A 25,173-nucleotide genomic window follows, 5' to 3' on the forward strand; every position below is an offset into this window, starting at 1 on the left:
ATAGAAATTCAGTGAAAGCGAGGACTTTCAGGCATTCTTGATGAAAAGACCTGAACTGAATAGAATATTTGAATTTCAAATACAAGACTCTAGAGAAGTATAAAAAGGTAAACAGGAAAAAGAAATCATAAGGGATATTAAAAAGTTACATTATTACATGGAAAGATGATACTTGTAACTCAAGAACTTTTTTCATTATTAGGGCAGCTGGAAGGAGTATATTTAGACAGAGGGTACAGGTGTGACTTGAATATGAAGGGATGATATTGTTAAAAATTAAATTAAGGGGTGAGAGAGGAATACACTGGGAGAAAGGGAAAGGGAGAGTGGAATGGTGTAAAGTATCTCACATTAAAGAAGCAAGAAAAACTTACACAGTGGAGGGGAAGATGGGGAAGGTGCTGGGGAATGAGTAAATCTTACCCTCATCAGAACTGGCTCCAAGAGGGAATAACATACACACTCGATTGGTTATAGTAATCTATCTTACCCTGAAGGAAAGTAGGTGGGGAAGGGGAGGGGGAGGGGTGATAGAAGGGAGGGCAGACTGGGGGACAGGACAGTCAGAAGCAAAATAGTTTTGAGGAGGGACAGGGAGAAAGGAGATAGAGAATAGAGAAAATGGCATAGGGAGGGAATAGGATGAAGGGAATTACAGTTAACAATAGCAACTGTGAAAAACATTTGAAGCAAGTTTGTTTGATAAAGGCCTCATTTCTCAAACATATGGAGAACTGAGTCAAATTTATTAAAACAAGAGCCATTCTCCAATTGATAAATGAACAAAAGATATGAACAGTTCTCAGATGAAATAATCAAAGCTATCTATAGCCACATTTTAAAAATTCTCTAACTCACTATTGATTAGAAAGATGCAAATAAAGACAATTCTAGGGTACTACTTCATACCTATTGGATTGGATAATAGGAGAGCAGAGGAAAATGACATTTTAAAAAATTAAATAAAGATTTATTTTTATCACAAAAGTATTTTATTATTTTCCAGTTACATGTAAAGATAGTTTTCAACATTTTTTTTAAGATTTTTAGTTCCAAATTTTTCTCCATCCCTTCCTTCTGTGGGGACCAATTTTTAATTGGGGAGTGCTAGCTAAGTGGCTCGCAGCAATATTGGGGCAAGGAAGGAGACCAGCAGCCTCCCTCAAAACAGAACAAGATTTATTTTAACAAGAACGAACTTAAAAAAAAACCACAAACAGGATCAGTAGGATCAAGGGAAAGGAAATAACATGGGGAAAGGGAAATTATAATACCTGAAAAAATACCACCGCCCAGGAATCAGCTGAAAATATGCAGCAGAACGCCTGTGGCTTTCCAGCTTCCACCTAGAATGCCCAATTCTCCTCCCCCAAACCTAGAAACACCCCACACAGCCCCAGCCAATGGGATGGCCGCTCTGACAGTCACATGACTGCCCTCACTAGACTTCCAATCATTATAATTTTGCCAGGCCCATGTAGGCATTGGAGAGTGGTGATGATGTGAGGTGCCAGAGCCCTGGCAATGGCTACAACCAGTGGGTGGAGCACCGTGTGGTTTGCAGAGCCCCAGGCCAGTGCACACTGCGGCATAAAAACCTCAAATAACAATTAATTCTTTACACTTCCCTCCCCCCTCCCCAAGTCAGAAAGCAATCTGATATGGGTTGTATATGTACAATCACATTAGACATATTTCTGCATTGGTCATGTTGTGAAAGAAGAATCAGAACACAAGGGAAAAACCTCAAAAAAGAAAAAGAAACAACCCCAAAGTAGAAACAGTATGGTTCAATCCCCATTCAGAATCCACAGTTCTTTTTTTCTGGATGTGGAGAACATTTTCCATCATGAGTTCTTTGGAATTGTCTTGGATCATTGCACTGCTGAGAACAGCCAAGTCTATCACAGCTGATCATCACACAATCTTGCTGTTACTGTGTACAATGTTCTCCTGGTTCTGCTCACTTCACTGAGCATCAGTACACTTAAGTTTTTCCAGGTTTTTCTGAAATCTGCCTGCTCATCATTTCTTTTCTTTTCTTTTTTTTTTTTGAGGGGCAATGGGGGTTAAGTGACTTGCCCAGGGTCCCACAGCTAGTAAGTGTCAAGTGTCTGAGGCCAGATTTGAACTCAGGTACTCCTGAATCCAGGGCTGGTGCTTTACCCACTGCGCCACCAAGCTGCCCCTGCTCATCATTTCTTACAGAACAATAGTATTCCATTACATTCATATACCACTACTTGTTCAGCCATTCTCCAATTGATGGGTATTCCCTCAACTTCCAATTCTTTGCCACCACAAAGAGAGCTGCTATAAATATTTTTGTACATGTAGGTCTTTTTCCCTTTTCTATGATTTCTTTGGCATACAGACCTAGTAGTGGTATTCCTGGGTCAAAAGGTATGCACAGTCCCATAGACCTTTGGCTATAGTGAAAATGACAAATGTTGTAGGGGATATGGGGAAAATGAGACATTAATGCATTGTTGGTGGAGTTGTAAATTGATTCAAATATTCTGTAGAGCAATTTGGAATTATGGCCAAAGGGCTATAAAACATTGCATACTCTTTGACCTCTTTGACAAAAACCAAAAAGTTAAAGGACCTTTATGTACAAAAAAGCCCTCCCTTTTCTGGTGCAGAGAATTTGAAATTAAGGAAATGCCCATCAATTGGGGAATAGCTGAATAAATTGTGGAACGACATGATTGTGCTATAAGAAATGATGAGCAGGATGCTCTCAGAAAAACCCGGAAAGATATGAGCTGATTCGAAATGAAATGAACTGTATACAAAGTAACAGCAATATTCTAAGATGATCAGCTGTGAATGACTTGGGTATTCTCAGCAATACAATGATCCAAGGATTTATAATGAAAAATGTGATCCATTTCCAGAGAAAGAACTGATGGTGTCTGAATACAGATTGAAGCATAATTATTTTAGTTTATTTTTCTTGAGGCTTTTTGTCTGTTTTCTTTTACAACTTGACTAATATGGAAATGTTTTGCATGACTACACATGTATAACATATTGAATTGCTTGCATTCTTAAGAGGGGGGTTGGGGAGGGAGGGTAGAAGAGAATTTGGAACACAAAGTTTTTTAAATGGATGTTAAAATTGTTTTTACTTGTATTTAGGGGAAAATAAAAATTCTAAATAAATAAATTTTTTAAAAAGAGGAGAAAAAAGAAAACATACACCCCCTCCCAAAGAAAAGAAAATATAAAATAAAAAGGTATGCTTTGATCTGCACTCAGACTCCATCAGTTCTTTCTCTGGAGGTGAATAGCATTTTTTATCACAAGTCCTTCAGAATTGTCCTCGATCATTGTATTGCTAAGAACAACTAAATCATTCACAGTTCATCGTTGTACAATATTGCTGTTACTAAACTCACTTTGTATCAGTTCACAGAAGTCTTTCCAGGATTTAGGGACAATTTTCATATGGTTGTTGATTGCCTTCATTTCTTCTTCTGACCATATTAATCAGGGAATGATTCTTGTTCTTATATGTATATATGAATTCCCTATATGAATACAGGCTATCCCTAATTTTAAGCTTGCTTAAACTTCTCTAAGCCTTTTGGGACACTCTATCTTATATTTCAGGTTTTAATCAGAGATACTTGACACATTTTTCCCCTGGTTAGCCCCTTCCTTTCTAATTGTACCGCATTAATTTTGTTTATTCAAAACCTTTCAATTGTATGTGACTAAATTGTTTATTTTATATTTTATGATCATCTCTGTCCTTTGGTCAAGAATTCTCCCCCTATCCATAGCTATTAAATGTATATTCTCTTCTCCTGTAAATATGATCTTTTAAAATATGGATTATATATCAACTTGAAATATTATGATATATGGTGTGAAATGCTGGTCTAAGCTTAAATTCTCTCAAACTGATTTCTAAATTTCCCATCAGTTTTTGTCAGGTGGTAAATCCTTACTCCTGTAGTTTGTGTCCTTGAAGTTATCAACTATTATGCTATCATATTCTTTTGCTTCTTAGTCTTGAATACATAATCAAAATAAGAAACTTTCAGACATTTAAAGACAGTTGTCAAACTTTTCCTAACCCTTTTCCTCCTCTGGGATAAACATCCTCACTTCCCTCAAACAATCCTTATATATTACCTGTTTGCAAGACTTCTCACCATTTTGGCCACCTTTCTCTGAACAATCCCAATTTACCAATTTTGTTCTTTCGGCATAGCACCCCATAATCAGACTTTCACAGAGTATAGTAGGATTATCACCTTTGCTTCCCAGACACTATAATTCTATTAACACAGCTTAAGATGGCATTAGTTTTTTGGTAAAACATGTGATACTGCTGACTCATACTGAACCAGATTCTTGAAGTCAGATCAATCCTCTATGGATTATTGTTGTTGTTTTCCACAGCAACTGCTATTAAGCCAACATTTCCTTCATCCTGTACTTGTATGGATTTTTTAAGTGCAAGACTTATCCTTGTTAGAGTCATCTAGTCCATTTTTTGAATCTCCATTCCTAACTATCCCTCCTAGCTTTGTGTCATCCACTATTGAATAACCATACCTTCTTTGTCCTCCCTTAACAACTGATTAAAATATTAGATTGGATAAAACCAAGGATAGTGTCCAGTGATAGCCATTACAAACTCTGTCCAAGCTGATAATCATCCAATAATCACCACTTTCCTGAGTGTTTCACATATATTAAGTGCTTAATGAATGCTAATTGATTGATTGATTTGCATATGCTCATTCAATTAATCACCTCAATATGTTTCTATGGACCTCATCCAAGTATTCCCTCCAAAGATGATTATAATCCAACTATGCTTGCCTATCCTGTGTGACTTCTTGTCCATCTCCTCCCATAAGTCTTCCATAGTGGGTCCATCCAATTAATTATTGATCCACCTAACTGTACCATTATCCAGCTAACATTTTTTTCCATTTTGTTCATAAGGATATTATTATAATTGATTTTGCTGAAGGTTCAATTGAAACTCACATAAACAGGATCTGCAATACCCCCTTGATCTACTGGAACAATGATTCTGGTTGTTTTTTTTTAATCAACATGTGATTTGAAAATAGTCACATTTCAAATACAATAAGAAGGAGGGGGCATGCTTTCCCTTCAGAGTATAAAAAGAGGAAGATGAACTAATAAAAGAAGAGCTGCACTTTTAAAAGGAGAGTATAAATAGCTAGAAAGAGGGGGAAAAGGAGCAAGATCTCCTATCCCGTGGTCGAAGACATTACAATTCATTCTAAGGTCAAGTACATGAGTCACCAAAGAAGGAAATCTGGCAAAGGGCCATACATAGTGTTCTGCACCAAGGTGATCACCATGGAACAGTGTTAAATCAGTATTGTTTACATGTGGGAAGGGCAGGCTAAAAGAACCTGAAGAGGTTTGGAACATCATCTGTATGTTTCTGTTCTTACAACAAAATACCTTTAAGTACTCCACCTTAATAACAGGTCATACTTGTGAAAAAGCCCTGGGGTATTTTCAAAAATGAGATTTGGATTGGGTGAGATTCTGTCTGCCTGGGCAAAGTTAAAAGATTTTAAAAGTTCAGGTCTCTTGGAAGTTAGCAGACTTAGAAAAAAAAGCTTTTAAAGGTTTCTTCAGAAATTTAATGCATGAAAGCAAGATCTAAGCCTGTGGAATTTCAGCACAACCACAACCTGGGTGGCTAAAACATGATTATATTGAACAAAAACTAAGCAGCGTTTTTATTTGCAGCCTGATTTTTGTCATGTGTAGTGTAAAAGAAGCCATTTCCTTTGCATACATTGTCTTGTCCCAATTTTTCCATTTGAATTCTTCACTCCTATTGTATTTGGGGGGCAGGTCTCCCATTTGCATGGCTCACCTTTCTCCTTTGTCATACTACCCATTCCTTCTCTTTCTCTACTTCACTCATTCTTCCCCCATTGTTTCAACATTTTTTTTATTTATTTGGTGAGGCAATTGGGGTTAAGTAACTTGCCCAGGGTCACACAGCTAGTAAGTGTCAAGTGTCTGAGGCTGGATTTGAACTCAGGTCCTCCTGACTCCAGGGCCAGTGCTCCATCCATTGCGCCACCTAGCAGCCCCAACATTTTTTAGTAGTTAACTCTACCTATCTGTTTATTTTTAAAGACCAGTGTTGGCTTTCTAGCTCTCATTTCTCTCCTCTGATTTGATGTCTGTTGTGTTTATTAAATCAAACAACTCTTTGAGGACTGAGCAATATTTTACTGTTGAAAACAGGGACTGACAACCTAGGTTCATAGTCTTTGGAAAAAAAGGGAGAACGAACACTGCTTCAGAAATAAAGAAAACCAGGAAGTCAGGAAGATATTGAAGATAATAAATATGTGGCCTCATTTATACTCTAAAACTTCCACAACACAGGCCACTGTTGCTACCTTGGTGAATGCAAGAAGGCAGCAGTGGAGAAATTGGAGTAATTATTCTCAAGGGATTATATTAACCAATCACACTAAAAGGGCAGGCCCCAGACCTTCAAAATAATCTAATGGTGAATCAGCTTTGACATTTTTCTACATGGCAATTAGGAGATTATTCTTGCTCCTGCTATTTTTATGTATGGGTTAATTTCCTCCAAAGAGAATGGACATTATATGAGTAAGGACTCCTGGGTGAAGTTTGATATGGCCAGCAAAGAAGACAAGAGAACAGAACTAAAATTAAACCAGCAAAGACTAGGAACTCAATACCTGCATCAGTAAAGCTGGTATTTAGGACGGATACAGCCTAATAGGGATCTCTACAGAAGTACACACTAAGAGGAATTTTTATTTCATTGTAGAATCAAATAAACTGTGTGTTATGTGGTCCTGTCTCCAGCTGAGGGAGGTTTTGTCATATAAGAATCAGGATTATCTGACTTCACATTAACACTAAAGAACAGGACTCTATAGAAACAAGAATTCCAAAGCGGTGAAAGCTTTTAAAATAGATTTGTCACTCTATACAAACTATTAAGGCTTTTCTTTTTCTTTTTAAAGAAAAAAAAGGATCTCTCCCTCTGTTATTTCTTTTTTTTCCTTGCCATCAAGGACTTATTTCAAGCACCATCTCTCTTACGCTTCTCTCTCTTACCCATTCCTCTCTCCTTCAATTTCTCTGTCTACTCTTTTCTTCCCTTACACAGCCTATCCAAATACCCACAAGCAGTAACTATGCACCGCCAGAAAAATGGGCCTCAGACATGGTGGATGAAGCTTAGATGGTTGACTTCTAGTCTTCACTGTGGACAAACCTGTGGCAGTGTATATTGAATATAATGACTATAATAGGGAACTGTATGGTTCATCTTTGCCAAGTTGCAATTCATTACACTGGCTGCACAGAAAGTCATTTATATCCTTACAAAATGGTACTAGATGATTGTTTGCAATCCATTTTGACTCTGCTGATCATTAGTCAACAAACATTTATTAAGCACCATGCTAAGCACTGGGGATACAAAAAGAGAAGTGGTATGACTCTGGTTTTGCATTTAACAGGTGCTTAATAATTGCCTCTTGAACTTAATTGAATTGAAATGTACAAGAATAGTAGTACTGGATAGGTAGTTCTAGATAGGTAACATCTGTCAAAGTATTGCCTACGAAGGTTCATTCAGGAAAAGAGGAAAGGAGGGGGAAGGGAGGGAGGGAGAGGAGGAGAGGAAAGAGGGGTGAGGGGGAGAGGTGGAGATAGGAGGAAAGGAGGAAGGGAGAGGAAAGGGGAGGAGAAAAGAAAAGAAGAGAGGGAAGAGGAGGAGAGGGGAGGGAAGGGAAGAGAAGACTATGTAAGGGTGTCTACCAAGTAATTCAAAATTCTAAGTATTTTCAACATGAGGATATTTGAATTTTTCTATCATTAGGTTTCCTTTTTATTCAATTTGAACACATTTGCCCCATAAATATTATTCCTAGGGAATTTTTTATAGCTGTATTTGCTTTTAAAAATTACATTTCTGAGGGTTATTGGGGAAATGGAAATGGGTGCATCTTAGCTGCCTACCCTGAGCTTCGCTGCCTGCAATAGTATTGGAAATACCGCTTCAGCATAAGAACTACTCCTAATGTCAGGATGCAGTGATCTCTGATCCAAGAGCAGCTGAGAGAATAAAGAAAGGCTCAGATGGTATCCTTAAGGACATAAGTGACACTGACCTTGTGCCGTAGAGTCGACATAACTGAGCCCTTAGTGATATCTGTGCTCAAGACCTCAGGGGGCAGCTAGGTGGCGCAGTGGATAGAGCACCGGCCCTGGAGTCAGGAGTACCTGAGTTCAAATCCGGCCTCAGACACTTGACACTTACTAGCTGTGTGACCCTGGGCAAGTCACTTAACCCCAATTGCCTCACTAAAAAAAAAAAAAAAAAAAAAAAAGACCTCGGAATTTGCAGCATTGTCCACAACACACAAAATTCCAGCAAACAAATGGATGGCAGAGGACAATACATATACAAACACATTAGGAAAACTACCCAGAAAACCAAAATTTCAGAATCTATGATTTGGAAGGGATATTGAAGGGCAGTGAGTTCAACACTTACCTGACCAAGAATCCCCTTTACAGTAGTCCCAACAAGTGCCCATCCAGGCTCTGCATGAAGCTTTCTAAATACTGAGGTTTATTTGCTGCTAATTGTTACAAAACTTTTTGTCACACTAAGAAGAAATCAGCATTCTTCTAACTTAGAATTTATTACTCTTGGTTCTACCCTCTGGAACCATGTAGTACAAGTCTAAGCCCCCTTCAATAAGTTAGTCTTTCAAATCATTGATGATGGCTTTAATACTACCCCTTCCATGTCTTCTTTTGTTTAAACACCCTCCTATTCTTCAAATAATCCATAAATAGCATGATTTGGAAGCCCTTCAACATTCCTTCTGCCTTCCTCTGGATTCTCCAGTTTAGCGATGTCCTTCTTAACCAAATCCCTGCACCAACCCACCACAAAGAAGTCTCACCCGCATTCCTTGCTCTCTTTCTTTTCAATCCATACTGTCCTGCTGCTGCAATAGAACCAGTCAGTCCCCCCAAACCAGCCTAGATGTTCAGGCTTTCCCTGAATTTGTGTCATACTTACAGACAGCTCAGAGTGGAATAAAGGTTGGTACCCTGGTTGTGGCTATTGATAACACTGCTGCCTCATCTCCCCTACCTCCATAATTGTGATAGCATCAATAAGATGATATTCTAGGCATGTAAATGAGGCCCTTGGTATTAATAGAAACAGTGTTCTGAATAATACTATAAGAGATCCCCATTTGTAAATCCCTGTCTTCATGTTTGAACTCCAGTTCTTATTCCCCTTTATAGAACCCTCTGTCCCTACCTCCCTCTAGTATCTTTTCTTAGATGACAGGGCCTCCACGCAAATGTGAACCCATTTGATTAATTATAGATGTAATGAGGGTCTAGTGCATGCACATACTCCATCAACTTGCATGCCTGATGCAACCTCTCTGTGTGGAGGGCACTGGGGAGATGGTTTCTGGGAGAATCAAGATAACATGTAAAGAAAGTGCCTTGGAAAGACTGTGAAGCATAGGTGGACATGTTTTAACTGGTTCCAGTTGATTAAACACATGGTTGAGAGGAGCCTTTTTTGAATGGCTGCAAAGTCAGAACTGTTGGTGCCTCCCAAAAGACTTTAATCAGCTTCAGTTGTTTCTTTGCTCAATTAGCATCTGAGAGAGTTTTAATGGCAACCAGTAAGACACAGACAAAGGTATTAGAGGCTCTTTCTTGAACCCTCTCAAGCAATATGACTCCTGAGAAATGGACCCACATCCTTGGTCTTTTCATTTATTCTTTTCTATTCTAGATGCAGAAAGTAGAGTTCTAACCATAAGAGAGGGAGCCTCAGAAATCCAGGACCCCAAATCCAGGCTGAGTATTTTAACCAGCCCATTACTGATGTCCAGAGGAACAAGGAGCAAGCTACAAAGGTTTTTTAAGTAAGAGAATGACAGGACTAAATCTTCATTTTAGGAATATTAATTTGGCAGTTGTTTAGAAGCTGAATTAGAAAGGGGAGAGACTAGAAGTAGAGAGGTCAACCGGGACAGTGTTGTAATAATCCAGGAGAAAGAAGATGAAAGTCTGAACCAGGGTAGAGATTGAATAAATGGAGATAAAGGGACAAATGTAAAATATACTGAAGAGATAAAATCAACAAGATTTCATAATTAACTAAATGTGAGGAGTGAAGGAAAAGGAAGAATTGAGGAACCTGCAGTGACTAACAGCACCAGTTGATAAGCATTTATTAAGCACTTACTTTATTCCAGGCACTGAACTGAGTCCTAGGGATATGAAGAAAAGCAAAATGACAACAAACAACAACAAGACCTCATGATCCCTGCCTTCAAGGAGCTTATAGTTTAATACAGGAAATATGCAGAAAAATGTACATACAAGTGCAATACAGAGTAGATGGAAAGTAATCTCAGAGGGGAGGCACTAACAGTGGGAGTGACCAGAAAAGGCTTCCAGTAGAATGTGGGATTTGACTGAGTCTTGACAAAAGTCAGAGAAGCCAGGAGGCAGAGGTGATGAGGGAGACATTCTAGGCATGGAAGATGGCCAGTGAAAAGGTACAAAGTCAAGAGATGGAGTGCCTTGTGCAAAGAACAGTAAGGCCAGCATCTGCTGGATTGCAGAGTACATAGAAGGGGGTTATAAAGACTGGAAAGGTGGAAAGAGTCCAAGTTGTGAAGGGCTTTATAAGTCAAACAATAATTCTCTGTTATATATGAGATAGTACTCTGGGAGTGGAGGGTAGCAAGGGAAGAAGAGTATAGGGGAAAATATAGGTGATGTAAAAGCAAAAGATATCAATAAAATTATTTTTTAAAAGCCAAACAGAGGATTTTATAGGGAGTGGCAGGGGCTTATTGGCAGGGTGGTGATACCCTCAATAGATATGGGGAAGTTTGACAGAAGGATCAGTTTTAGAAGAAATGTGAATTTCCTTTTGAATATGTGAGTTTGAGATGGGCACCTGTGTGACATCCAGAGATGGACATCTAGCAAATAGTTGGTAATCAAACTATTCAGGAAAAGGATTAGGGCTGGCTCCCTAGATTTAGGAGTCATCAGCGTTGAGAAGACAATTGATCCCATGTAGAACTAATGAGATTACCAAAGGAGAGTGTGAAGGGATAGAAACAAGACCTAGGGGATTTAAGGGGACATATCTATAGACTGAGTTGGAGAAGGATGATGATCCAGCAAAGGAGATTGAGAAGGAAAAGTTAAGCAGCTAGTAGGGTAACCAAAAGAGAGCAAAATCAAGAGGATAAGGTGGTGTTCTTTCTCTTTGGGGATGAAAATGACATTTATTCAAGAAAAATAAAAATGGAGCTGAGGTCCGTATCCTGTGCTAGCAGCTGTTGGGTAGTTTGAGGGGAATTACTCAAATGATGAGCAATTCATTGAATTGACATTCCTGGAAATGATCTAATATGAAAACGCTGTCAGTCATTAAATATTCATGGGTCATAACTGCCCAGTCATAGACCTGGAGAGTCAAGGCAAAACCCCGACTTTCCACCTTCATTCCTGAAATTGCTGGACCCCAAATCTCTAAGCAGACCCTGGGTGGAGCCACAGTTGTTTGGACTCTCTGCCTTTAGGATAAGGGATCAGGATCTGCTAAAGATGGTTATATTTCCTGTGGCCTGGGATGGTGAGTGGCTAGAGCTTAGATTTTCTTTTGGAGGGGAAAAAGCAAAAACAGTACGTGTCTATGCCCATCCAGTATTTGCTAGGAGCTAAGATAAAGAGTGAACCAGTTGGGAAAGCAGTTTCTGTATTTAATATTAATTACTCACTGAAGCATGCTATTTTTCACTTTCTTTAATTCTTTTCCTTTTATTCAAGTCTTCTTGTACAAAATGACTAATATGGAAATGTTTTACATGATTGGACATGTATCTCAGAGAGGGAAGAGGGGAAGGAGGGAAAGGTAGAATTTGGAACTCAAAATTTTTCAAAAAACAAATGTTAAAAATTGCTTTAACATGTAATTGTCAGGGGGCAGCTAAGTGGCACAGTAGATAAAGCACTGGACCTGGATTCAGGAGGACCTGAGTTCAAATCCAGCCTCAGACACTTGACATTTACTAGCTGTGTGACCCTAGGCAAGATACTTAACCCTCATTACCCTGAAAAAAAATGTAATTGTGGGGAAAATTATATATATATATATATATATATATGTATGTATGTATGTATGTATGGCAATAATAGACAGAGAAATAGAGATAGAGATAGATAAAATAAAATCAGAACCAAAAAATCAATTGTTCCATCCTAATTAACTCAAAAGGATTAGTGAATGGAATTGTAACCTTTGTGGCATAGTCTTTAGGTATTCATAAAACTTACAATATGTCAAGCATTACAGTAAAGCAGTGTGGATGGTGGTAGAGGGGGAATACATTTATAAAGTGCCTACTATGTGTCAGGCGTTGTACTAAGCACTTATTACAAATATTGTCCCAGTTGATTCTCACAACAACTCTGGAAGGTAGGTGCCAATAGGATCGTTATTTTACAGCTGAGAAAACTTGGTCCAATAAAAGTCACTTGGCCAGGGTCACATAGCTGGTAAGTGACTGGGGTCATATCTGAACTTAGGTCCTCTGATTCTAGGCCCAGAGCTTTACCCACTGAGCCACCTAGCAAGCAAAGAAGACCGACCCAACTATCAAGGAACTTACATTCTAATGGGGAAAGACACACAAAAAAGAGATGAAAAGCAGGAAGGAAGGGTAACGTACATGCAGAGGGAAGAGAGGAAATAATGTTGAAATTCAGAGAGTCAGAAGCAAAACCAGGAAGGGAATGGAGGACTGTTTGTTGTTGTTCAGTCGTGGCTGACTCTTTGTAATCCCATTTGTTTTTTTAAAGTTTGGAGTTCGAAATTCTATACTTCTCTCCCTCTTTCCTCTCTCTGAGACAGTAAACAATCAGATATAAGCTATACATGCGCAATCATGTAAAACATTTCCATATTAGTCATTTTGTATGACAAGACTCAAATAAAAGAAAAAGAATGAAAAAGTGAAAAAAAAAAGCATGCTTTACTCTATATTCAACCAATATTAGTATTTTCTCTGGAGGTAGATAATACACTTCATCATGAGTCCTTTGGGATTGTCTTAGATCACTGTATCGCTGAGAATAGCTAAGTCATTCTCAGTTCTTCATCTAACAATATTGCTGTTACTGTGTACAATGTTCTCCTGGCTCTGTTAACTTCACTTCATATCAGTTCATTTAAGTCTTTCCAGATTTTTCTGTCTTTCCCATCTTCTTATACTTTACTGAAAACCTATACACACACACACACACACATACACTCTCTCTCTCTCTCTCTCTCTCTCTCTCTCTCTCTCTCTCTCTCTCTCTCTCTCTCTCTCAGATTCAGTGGCACTAGGCTCCTTGCAATATCATGAAGAAGGCACTCCAGGCACTTTTGCTGTCTAGGACTCTCTCATCTCTTTCCTGGCTTCTCTTGCTCTATCTCAGCTAGTCCCATTTTATGTAAGATTCCTTTTGCAGTCCTTAATCTTAGTGCTTTTCCTCTTAGATTCTCTTCCATTTATCCTTTATCTCTCTTATTTAAACATGGTTGTTTTCCTGTTGTCTCTCCCTACAAGAGAAAGAATTATTTTTTGCCTTTCTTCATATCCCCAGCACTTTTGAGTAGTGCCTGGCACAAATTAGGTGCTTAATAAATGCTTGTTGAGTAACTGACTGACTTCTACCTTCACAACACCTCTCTTATACATCTCCTTCTTTCTACTCACTAAGACACAACTCTAGTTCAGACCCTTTTCACCTTTGGCCAAGACTCCTGCAACAGCCTTCCTTTCACATGGTAGGTGCTTAATGTTTGCTAAATTGATGGGAATGATAATATGATTTATAATGCTAAATAAAAAACTTGAATAGTGACTTTCAGTTTTTGGAGACCATTTTCACCTATACTCATCTCATTTGATCCTCAAAACATCTCTGTGAGGTAACTAGTGGGAGTATCACCCATTTGTAATATTTTGTAGAGAAGGAGATTGAGGTTTTCAGAAATTCAGTATCTTGCCTACAATCACAAAGTTTAAAAACATAAAAGCCAAGACACAAATCCAAGTGTTGTGACTCCAAGTCTAACACTCATTTCACCATACCACATTGCTAGTCTTCATGCCCTGATGAACACAGGGACCCAGTAGAATATTTAATGCAAGATTTATTTACATCTCCCATAAATTCCCATTTTAGTCTATCCTTTCTGAGCTGATATTTTCCAAGCTTAGGGATCCTCTAGGAGCATTACAACTTCACATGAGTCAGGGAGAGATTTCTCTTCTGATAGCCTGTTACTGGGAACAAGATCAGTAACCAGCAGGGAAATAGGGCATCAGCAGGCTCCTTGTTATATTGGCCACACTGTGCCCTAATTATGTGAATGCCTGAAGCCCAATACTGGCTCCTTTTTTTTCTACCCTGTACCTCCCACTTATTAGGTCCTTTTGAATATTTCTGCAAAGGCTACCATACCACAAGTCAAGCACCTAGCAGTGGGCTCAGAGTTATGGGAATTACAAGAGAAGTATATGACAAGGCTTCTGAATCAAGTAGCCTGAAATTTCTCTGGGAGACAAGACAGACTCAGGAAACAACTGCAATGAGTTGAACTCCCAGTTGCTTAGAAAATGACTAAAACAAACTTCAGGATTATACAATTTAAGAGGATCTTAATTAGTTCTTCAAACCTAAGACATTAAATCCATAGGAAACAGACAACATAAAACAATACAATTAAGCATCCCAATGATGGATATAGATGACAGGTAGGATAGGTCTAAACAGGGAGAGAATAATACTGGCCAGAGTAGCAAGGGAGGGCAGAGTTGAGGTTTGATCTGGGTCTTGAAGCATAGATAGGAACTTTGTATCTGAAAATGAAGGGGTGGGGCATTCCAGACTGGAGGAAAAATAGAAAAGTGGGAGTAAGAATGGTACCTCCTACTATATAAATACGGAAACCATACACTTAAATCCCTTTATGCAAGCAGGTGATATGTTGGGAAAGGGAAGCAATTTTAATTCCATCTAGAAAGCCCTTTAAGGAATTTAAAAGACTTTCTGTGACAAGCCAGCAAAAACAAAATAGGAGGTTCAATATGTGAGTGGATCTGTGATTCTATCCATGTGGGTACTCACTAAACTGGTCAGAGCCCAACCACAATTTCTCACCCTCTAAAAGTTGTCTGTGCTTTCCCATAAATCCTCAGGGTAGGTCCATCCAAAGAGCTGGGAGCCATCCTCAGAGACTCTTGACATTCCATGGAAACCAATGGAGCACAAAAGCTGTTAGTCACTTATGCCTCCCTCTCCTTATTCTATGACTAATCTACCTCCTTTTCTGGCCCTAGAACTCCTTGACGATATCTTTTAAGCCATTTCTATGCAATTCTTTGTATTAGTGGAATGTTGCAGTGTACTCCCACTGATCACGCATCCCTACACTGTCCTTCAGGCAACCCTCAACTCTCATTCATCAGAAACCCTGGTAATTCCATGACTCACAGCCACATGTCATCAGCAGCCCACATGCTCATCTACCAGACCAAAAAGGAAAAATGGTTGGTTAGGGTTGATTTTAAAACCAAAAATCTTTTTCTTTTTTAATCTAAAGAGATAAACACATATAGATTCCTTAACAGCTAAATCAAGGGTATAAAAACTACCCTGGGCTTGCCAAGGTTAATGTCAAGAGCCCAAGGAAGAAAAACAAACCAACCCAGGGTTAAGAATACACAAAAGAGAACAAATTCTATGCACTGGGAGAAAATGATGAGAAAAAAGAAGTGATTTTGAAATCTGTCTTGGAGAAAAACTGCTCTTCCAGGATGCCTGGCAACCTTACCAGTCATGGCCCAATCTGGCCCACAGATTCCAAGGACAATAATAGATTATGTAAGTCAAACACATAGAGTAAGTACCTTTACTGGAATCTGACACTAGAATAACCAAGCAGTTTTTCAAGTCGTTGTTATGTACTTGTAGCCTGAGACTTTTTAAAAATATATGCTGGTGAGCCGTTTTCAGTTAGCAAATAGATTAGCTCATCGTTAGAAGAGACAGTGGCCTCATTTCTGGTTTACAAATACTTTTGAAATGCAACAGAGAGACATTTGTTTCTTCATCCCAATCAATGTGAATTTATTTTTAACAGCGCACATTTTCAGAAGGCAGAGTTTTTTCTCTTTTCTACTTATTCTTAATTGTTTTTTGTACCTTTTCTTTCAAGCATTTTTCTCTTTGGGACACTGCTTCTGGGAACATAGGTGTCAGCAGTGTCTATTTCTATTTTAAGACCAAGGTTGGAAGACATGTAACGCAAGCAGGAAAGAGCTTGGAAATATTGGTTACCTTGAATTTAGATATACCTGTGACTGTAGTTTAAAGTGTCTAGAAAGTTAGGGTTCATCCTATGGAAATTCAGGTTAGGGAAGGGAGAGAGAAGAGGTATGTGTGTGTGTGTGTGTGTGTGTGTGTGTGTGTGTGTGTGTGTGTGTGTGTGTAGACCAAAATTACATTAAAGGATACATAGCTCAAAATTTTATTTTAATATTTATGTGACAGATGCAAGGCAAAGTGAGATGAATTGAAAAAAAATGTTGCTTAACTAAGATGAAAGAAAGATGGGCAAAATCATGCATCTGTTGTCCATTCAGAAAAAGCATAATTACTCAGGCAGGGTAGGCAAAAACGCATGTTTTCCTGAAATAAGTAGCTATCTAAGTGAAACCAAGGTTCAGAGATTTCATTATTTCATTTCTTCAAAGATTTGTTCAGCTTATCTTTCACTTTGTCCTATAGTGGCCCAGCCTCAGGAGACTTAATACTTTTATTCAGGTATTATTTAGCCTGATGACATGCCTGCTGGATTCCTAATGCCCAACTCAAATATTGCCTCCTTTGTCAAGCTTTTCTTGATTACTAACAATCATCATGGTGGCATAGCACTTTTTAATTTAAGCATTGTAATAAACGTGGAGGCAGGAAGACCTGGGCTGGAATTCCATCTCAGACACTAGGCAAATTACTTAACCTTTTATTCATTCATTCAATATACATTTATTAAGTACTATGTTCCAGACACTGTGCTAAGTGCTGAGGACACAAAAATAGGCAAAAGATAGTCCCTACCCTCAGGTTTGGGGCAGCCAGGTAGCACAGCTGACTCAATCTGGAGTCAGGAAGCCCTGAGTTCAAATGTGACTCATATACTTACTAGCTGTGTGATCCTGGGCAAGTCACTATTTGCCTTAGTTTTTCATCTATACAATGAGCTGGAGAAGGAAATGATGAACTACTCCAATATCCAGCTAGGTGGAACAGTGGATAGAGCACCGACCCTGGATTCAGGAGGGCCTGAGTTCAAATCCGGCCTCAGACCCTTGACACTTACTAGCTGCATGACCCTGGGCAAGTCACTTAACCCCAATTGCCTCACCAAAAAAGAGAGAGAGAGAGAGAGAGAGAGAGAGAGAGAGAGAGAGAGAGAGAGAAAAGAAAACCCCAAATGGGGTCACAAAGAGTTGGACATGACTGAAAATAACAAAAACCCTCAGGGTGCTTACTATCTTTATGGAGGAGACAACATGCAAACAAATATATTTACAAGATAAATGGGGGGGGGATTAAAAGAAGGAAAGAAGTAGAATTGAGGTAGAAGGTAAGATTTTAGTTGGGACTTAAAAGAAGCCAGAAAGAGGAGAGTAGGGACAGGGTTCCAGGCAAAGGGGACAGCTAAAGCAAATGCCCAGAGCCAAGAAATGGAATGCCTTGTTTGTGGAACAGCAAGGAGGCCGGTGTCACTGGATCGAAGAGTATGTATTGGGAAGAAAGAAGACTGGAAAAGTAGGAGGGGACAAGATTATGAAGAGTTTTGAATGCCAAACAGAGCATTTTGCATTTGATCCTGGAGGCAATAGGAAGCCACTGGAGATTACTGGGGGGAAGAGGAGGGAGAAGGTATTACATGATGGAACCTGCACTTTCAGAAAATCACTTTAGTGGCTGAATGGAGGATGGATTGGAGTGAGGCAGGCAGACCCACTAGCAGGCTATTGCAGTAATGACGGTATAAGGTTATGAGGGCCTGCCCTAGAGGGTGGCAGTGTCAGGAGAGAATTGAAGATATGTTTCAAGGTGAAACCAACAGGTCTTAGCAACAGAATGGATATGGAGGGATGAAAGATGGTGATGGATCCAGGATGACTTCTAGGTTATGCGTCTGAGAATGGTGTTGCCTTCTACACCGATAGGGAAGGTTAGGAGTGGCAGGGAGGGGTTAGGGGGAAAGAGAGCGTGTTCTGTTTAGGACATATTGATTTTAAGTTGGCTACTAGATATCCAATATGAGATGTCTGAAAGGTAGTTGGAGATGCAAAATCAGAGGTCAGCAAAGAGATTGGGGCAAGAAAGGGAGATTTGGGAATCATCAGCATGGAGGTGGTGATTAAATCCATGGGAGCTAATGAGATCACTAAGTTAAGTAGTTGGAGGTCAGCAGATAGATTGGGGTAGGAAAGAAGAGAGAGAGGAGAGAAAGTGGAGGCAGTTATTGTAGACCACTTTTTTGAATTTAGCTACAGAGGGCAGGAGAGATATAGGATGATAGTTAACAGGGATGGAAGGATCAAATGAGTTTTTCAAGGATAGGGGAGACATAGGCATGTTTGTAGGTAGTAGAAAATGAACCAGTAGAGAGGGAAGAGATTAAAAATAAGTGAAAGAGTGGGGATGACAGAGGGGACAATCTACTGGAGGAGACTGGATGGAATGGGATCACTTGAACAAGAAGAGGGCTTAGCCTTGATAAGGAGTAAGGGGGCTTCATCACATGAAACAGGGGTGAAGGAGGAGAAAGTAATAGAAGGCACAAAAGTGGGAAGAGAAGAGGGCATTCATGGTGAATGGCCTCAATTTCTTCCTATAAAATATGAGGTAAGATTCTCAGCTGAGAGACTGCGGGGAGGAGAAGCCTTGGGAAGTTTGAGGATGGATGACAAGGTTTGGAAGAGCTGTTGTGGAGAGTGGGATAGTGAGTGGATAAGGGATGTACACTAGTATTGCCTAGCAGCAGCAAGGACCCAGCTGAGGTTATGTAACATAAATTTGTAGTAGACCCAGTCAGAATGGTTTTCCACCTTTGTTCAGCAACACACATGTAGGCATGAAGGTGACAAATGGTGGGACTGATCTGAGGTGAGAGCTTGGTTGGGTGTAGTCAGAAATATGATAAAGACTCTAGAGATTCAAGAGAGGAGAACAGTGTAGAGTTGAATTGGTTCACCAAGCGGTCAAGATGGGGAAAAAAGGAGAGAATGGCTAATGCAGAGGAAATGGCCTGAGAAAGAATTGAAGGGTCAAAAGATTGGAGGTAATAATGAAGATATAAAGTAGGGTTATGCAAGGGAAGTCAGAGAGAGTGGTGAAAAGCCAACAGGTTATGGTAGAATAAGGAGATTTTGGAATTCTGGAACATGAAGGTGGTACATTCATGGGTGATGACAAGATCAATGGTGTAACTATCTTTGTGGATGGATGAAATGGAGTGGAGGAGGGACTCATGGAAGCTTGAGGAACTGAGTGGTTAGAGTATTTGAGGAAGAATCAATATGTATATTGAAGCCTCTTACTATAAGGGTAGGAGTTGGAGAGGAGAGAAAAATTGTGAGCCAGGTATCAAACTCATTGAGGGAGGAAGGGGAGTGACCTAGGGGTCAATATATATATATATATATATATATATATATATATATATATATATATATATAGACAACAGGTACCAGGATTTTGATTGGATAGAAGATATGAATAACATGAACCTCAAAGGAAAAGAAGTTACAGAGTGAAGGAGGAAGGGGGAGAACCCAGAAGTGGCAATAGGGAGCAAGGAGAATTCCAATTCCCCAGCCTTGATCAGTGAGCAGAGGAGACTGAGTGAACGTGCAACCAGTACTAGAAAAGTTGACCAGGGAGGCTGTGCCATCAGAGGAAAGTCAGATTTCAGTAAGAATTAGAGATGGAGGGGGCAGGTAGGTGGTGCAGTAGATAGAGCACTGGCCCTGGAGTCAGGAGTACCTGAGTTCAAATCTGACCTCAGACACTTAACACTTACTAGCTGTGTGACCCTGGGCAAGTCACTTAACCCCAATTGCCTCACTTTAAAAAAAAAAAGGATTAGAGATGGAAAGAGTGGGAGAGGAAGAGATTTAAGATGAAGGGAAGTTTGTTGCCTATCAAAGAGGCATTCCAGAGGGCACAGTGGAAAGGCTGGGTGGAGTTAGGATGAAATTTCTCTGATTCTCAGTTTCATTATCAATGAAATGGGGATAATAGTAGTACCTACCACACAGGGTTGTTGTGAAAACTAAATAAGATGATAAATGTCAAGTATTTTGCAAGCCTTAAAGTGCTATATAAATGTAAACTAATACCCTAGTAGAATGTAAATTCATTCAGACCCAGGGTGGTATCACTTTTGAATTTTTATGGCCTGGAACAGTGTAACCACTTAATTAATGTTTTCCAAAAAATTCATAGTACATTGACCTGAGAGGAACATCATTCATATCTTTTGAGGTCCTTATTTTATTACTTATTTTAATGATAGGTACTCCCCATGTTAGAAGGTCTCTCAGAACTAATGGAGAAATCTCACTAGAAACATTTAAATATACCTATAGCACAATGTATATACAAATCCAGTACAATAATTTGGTGGTAATAATAACAACAAACATTTATCTGATAAAATTTAAGCTTTTAGTACTTTACATGCATTATATCATATGATCATTACAAGTCATTTGGTGGCTACTGGTCACCTACATAAAACTACCCACAATGAATGAAATCATTCAATATTTGGACAAGTGGCCTAGGTACCTCCCTTGCCCCCAAGAATATAAATTAGTTCTTAGGGGGCAGAAGGGTTACTGTAACAAGTTCAATTTGCAGTTGCTTGGATGATAACTAAAACAGACTGCAGCTGTACACTTGAAGAGGACCTTAATTAATTCTTCAAACCTAGACATCAAATCCATAGTCCTTTACTGGAAAAGAAACAGTGATGTGGGAATTGGGGATTTTTCCAATAATTCATCATCCTGGAACTCAACAGCTAAAATCAACAAGCCCTGCAAAATTCCTGTACTATGAAGAATATGAAGTGAGAACAGGAAAGGAATCCTTTTACAGAATTATTTATATTATGTTGGCTTTGAGCATCTAGGGTTAAAGGGAAGATGAAATTGACTGCAAGGAACTAAAGAACACAAGGGGATTCAGAGGTCTTAGTAACATTCCTCTTTAGATCTCTGCATAGCTTATTTTAGGTCACGGTTCCTATCACCAGCAAGTTCTTGTTAAGGCCAAAACAAGCAAACAAAAGACTCCCTTTTGTGGGTCCTGATCTTTGAGTCTAAAGTAATGAAGAAAAAAACTAGTTCAATGGAAACCCAATCTGTTCTGGGAAATAACTGCCCCCTGTGCTTTTCTGGGGGAGGCCAACAATGATCTCAGGCACAAACATCAAACCAAAACCTTCCCTTCTGGGGTTGTCAGGTTCCAGTCAATTTGAAAACAACTGTTCACTAAGCTTTGAGCCTTCCCATGAGGAGGATACTCAATTGTCTTCAGGTCCAAGATTCACCCAGCCACTTCTACTTTCAGCATCATCCCTGGGTAAGTCAATTATAACTGAATGAGGTTTCTCCTTAATTCCTTTGGATAAGGACCCATAATGAAAAATGCTATCCACCTCCAGAGAGAGAACTGATGAACTCTGAGTGCAGATTGAAGCATCCTTTTTAAAAACTTTCTTTATTTTTCTCATTTGTGTATGTGTTTTCTTTTGCAACATCACTAATATTGAAATATGCCTGCTTCTCAAGAGGTAGGGCAGGGGCAGAGGAAGGGAAAGAATTTGGAACTCAAAAGTTTTTTTGATGAATGTTTTTAAAATTTGTAACTGGGAAATATGTTAAATACATACATGTGTGCATATGTGTATATGTATGTACATACATATAGTTAACACATATACATGTGAAGATATATTAAATACAAATACACACACATATATTTGACTATGGATATATATATGTGTGTGTGTGTGTGTGTGTGTGTGTGTATACATACACACATACACACATATTTTAAAGAACTCCTTTGGAGAGGTTTCCTGGGTTAATTATTCAAAAAGTACCTCAAACTATAAAGGCCAGAACAGAAAACCTTTCTGGGTAGATAATAACCAGGTATTTCAGGAGATCTTGCTATAAATGAAGACCCTTAAGAGGCTGTCCACCCCAGGACTTTACCCTTTGACAAATGCCATTTATGATGAAACAGAAACATTTTTTTAAAAACTATAAGGATAACAAAATACCAAGCAGGGGATGGGGAAGGAAATTGACAAGTCTTTTATGAACAGCTGCTCCACCTAGTTTACAGTTTGTTTTGGGGAGGAGACAAGATTTTCTGTCATTGTCCAATCAGATAATAGTAGTTACTAGAGGTTTTAGGTTGTTTTTGGTGTTTTGGTTTGGTTTTCGCTTTTTTTATTTACCTTATCATGGCTGACCTCCCCATCAAGAACTACCAACAAATGGCCCTTGAGGTCCCCCAAAACAGAAAGTTCTGTATGGTATAGATTATATACTTTAGAAACAAGGTATTTTTAAAAAGTAATATAAGTGGGGCAGCTAGGTGGAGCAGTGGATAGAGCACCAGCCCTGGAGTCAGGAGGACCTGAGTTCAAATGTGACCTCAGACACTTGACACTAGATGTGTGACCCTGGGCAAGTCACTTAATCCCAATTGCCTCACCAAAAAAAAAGTAATATAAGCAAATTGAAATTATTTCATTTTAGGATTTTTATTGTTGTTAGTATTTTGTGACATCTTGGGATAATGAGACTTGCTTAGTCCTTTAAGTTTCATAAGCTTTCCTCAGAACCCTGGGGAGTATTCTAGCTGACACCCATAGCTCTCTAGTCTTTTTACATCTCATGCCCTCCTCCCCACATACTCTTCAATCTAATGACACTGCCTCTTTTCTGTTCCATGAATAAAATACTCCATTTTTCTGTCGAGGCACTTTCTTTGGCTATCTCTCATGTCTAAAAATTATCTTCTTCTTCATCTCTGCCTGGTTTGTCTGGCTACCTATAAGTCTCAACTAAAATCCCACCATCTACAGAAAGCCTTTCCCAATCTCTCTTGATTCTAGTGCCTTCCCTCTTTTATTTATTTCCTATTTATTATATAGATAGCTTGTTTGTACATATAAGTTTGCTTGTTTCCCCCATTAGATTGTGAAGCATAAAGGCAAGCATTTCTTTTGCCTTTCTTTGTATCCCCAGTACTTAGCTTAGGTATTTAATAAATGACTATTAACAAATTGAGTGAGTTTCATGATAAAGTAAAAGAATATTTTAAAAGCGTTTTGCAAACCTTAAAGTGCTATATAAATGCTAGATATTATTATAAGTATTATTACCCCCACTTTACAGATGAAGAAATAGAGCCTGAAAGAGTTTGAGTGACTTGCTCAAGGTCAGAACAAGAAGTCAAAATACAGGTCTCTCCTAAGTCCAAATTCCGTTTTCTTTCTATTTGATCACAATGGTCCTCTACTTCAATAAAGTGAAAAGATCACAATTCTGAGTTGGAAGAGACCTCGGAGATCATTTCTTTCAGTCTGAAGTAGAATTCTCTCAACAATATCCCTGAAACATATTCATTTAAGCGGAATGTTAAAGATTTTCATGAATGGGAAGTCTTCTTGGGAAACTCCATTCCACTTTCATCTCTAGTTATTTGGAAGCTTGTCCTTATATTTAATCTAAATCTTGTTGTTCAGTCATTTCAGTTGTGTCAGACACTTTGTGACCCCATTTGGGGTTTTCTTGCCAAAGATATTGGAACAGTTTGCCATTTCCTTCTTCGGCTCATTTAACAGATGAGGAAACATAAACAAACAGGGTTAAGTGACTTGCCCAGAGTCACTCAGCTAGTAAGTGTCTGAGGCTGGATTTGAACTCATGAAGATGAGTCTTCCTGACTCCAGCCCTGCACTCTATCTGCAGGACTAAATCTATCACTCTCTTTCCATTCATCCTTACTGACAGCTATGATATCCTTACTAAATGTTCTCTCCAAGCTAAAATAACCCTAGTTCCTTCGATTAATCTTCATTTTGCAGGGTCTCCAGTCCCTGCTCACCATCCACAGGGTAGTCTAGTTTGGCTATGCCCCCCTACACCCAGAACCCAAGATAATACTACAGATGCAGTATAACCAGAGCCAAGTACAGAGGAATTACCACTGCCTTCATTCTGGAAATGTGGCTATTAAGGCATCCTAAGATCACACTGACACTTTTTTTTTGCTACTATGCTACATTGTTTACATCTATAAATCAGTGGGTGAGAATACAGAATCACAGTTTTAGAGCTGAATTCCTATTAAAGATCATAAGGCTGCTATATGAGCTCTTTATCAGTTCCTTTTGATGGCTACATATCTGAGCTTTGAAAATACACACATTGGAGAAAACAACAAGTCAATGTACTTACTGATTCCTTGAAAGAGTTCCTCAATATTAATAGCACATTTTGCACTGGTTTCAACTACAACTGCACCTATGGATTCAGCATATTCCTTAGCATCCTTCATAGGAACCTCCCTGGAAAAGAGGTAAAACACATACAAAAATGATTTGTAAAGAATTTAGTATAGATGTAGATGGTACAATTGTAAGAGCTGAGAAACAAAAAGGAAATGAAAGATGTGGTCCATACCCTCCAAAAGATTCTAGTAGAGTCCATTTCCTACCACTTTGCCTAGCACATAGTAGGCACTTAAAATGCTTATTGGTTGATTCGAAGGAAAAGATAACTATAAACAATTATTGCTATTTCTTAACTTCATCTGGAGGATAGCATTTCTAAACAAACTAGAGCACTTATGAAGAGTGTGTTTGTGGGAACCTGTTGTTGTTGTTGAGTCATTTTTAGTTATGTTCAACTATCTGTGACCTCACTTAGGATTTTC

General features: G+C 38.9%; 1 protein-coding gene across 1 annotated transcript in view; it reads right to left on the reverse strand.

Moving 5' to 3' along the window:
• RAB31 (RAB31, member RAS oncogene family) overlaps nt 1-25,173 on the reverse strand; it is a 200,631-nt gene that overhangs the window by 25,340 nt on the left and 150,118 nt on the right. The window contains exon 6 of the mRNA XM_043963819.1: nt 24,696-24,805. Within this exon, the coding sequence (XP_043819754.1) occupies nt 24,696-24,805 (110 nt within the window). The remainder of the gene's footprint in view (nt 1-24,695; nt 24,806-25,173) is intronic.

Source organism: Dromiciops gliroides, chromosome 1, assembly GCF_019393635.1.
Source record: "Dromiciops gliroides isolate mDroGli1 chromosome 1, mDroGli1.pri, whole genome shotgun sequence".
Classification (NCBI taxonomy): domain Eukaryota; kingdom Metazoa; phylum Chordata; class Mammalia; order Microbiotheria; family Microbiotheriidae; genus Dromiciops; species Dromiciops gliroides.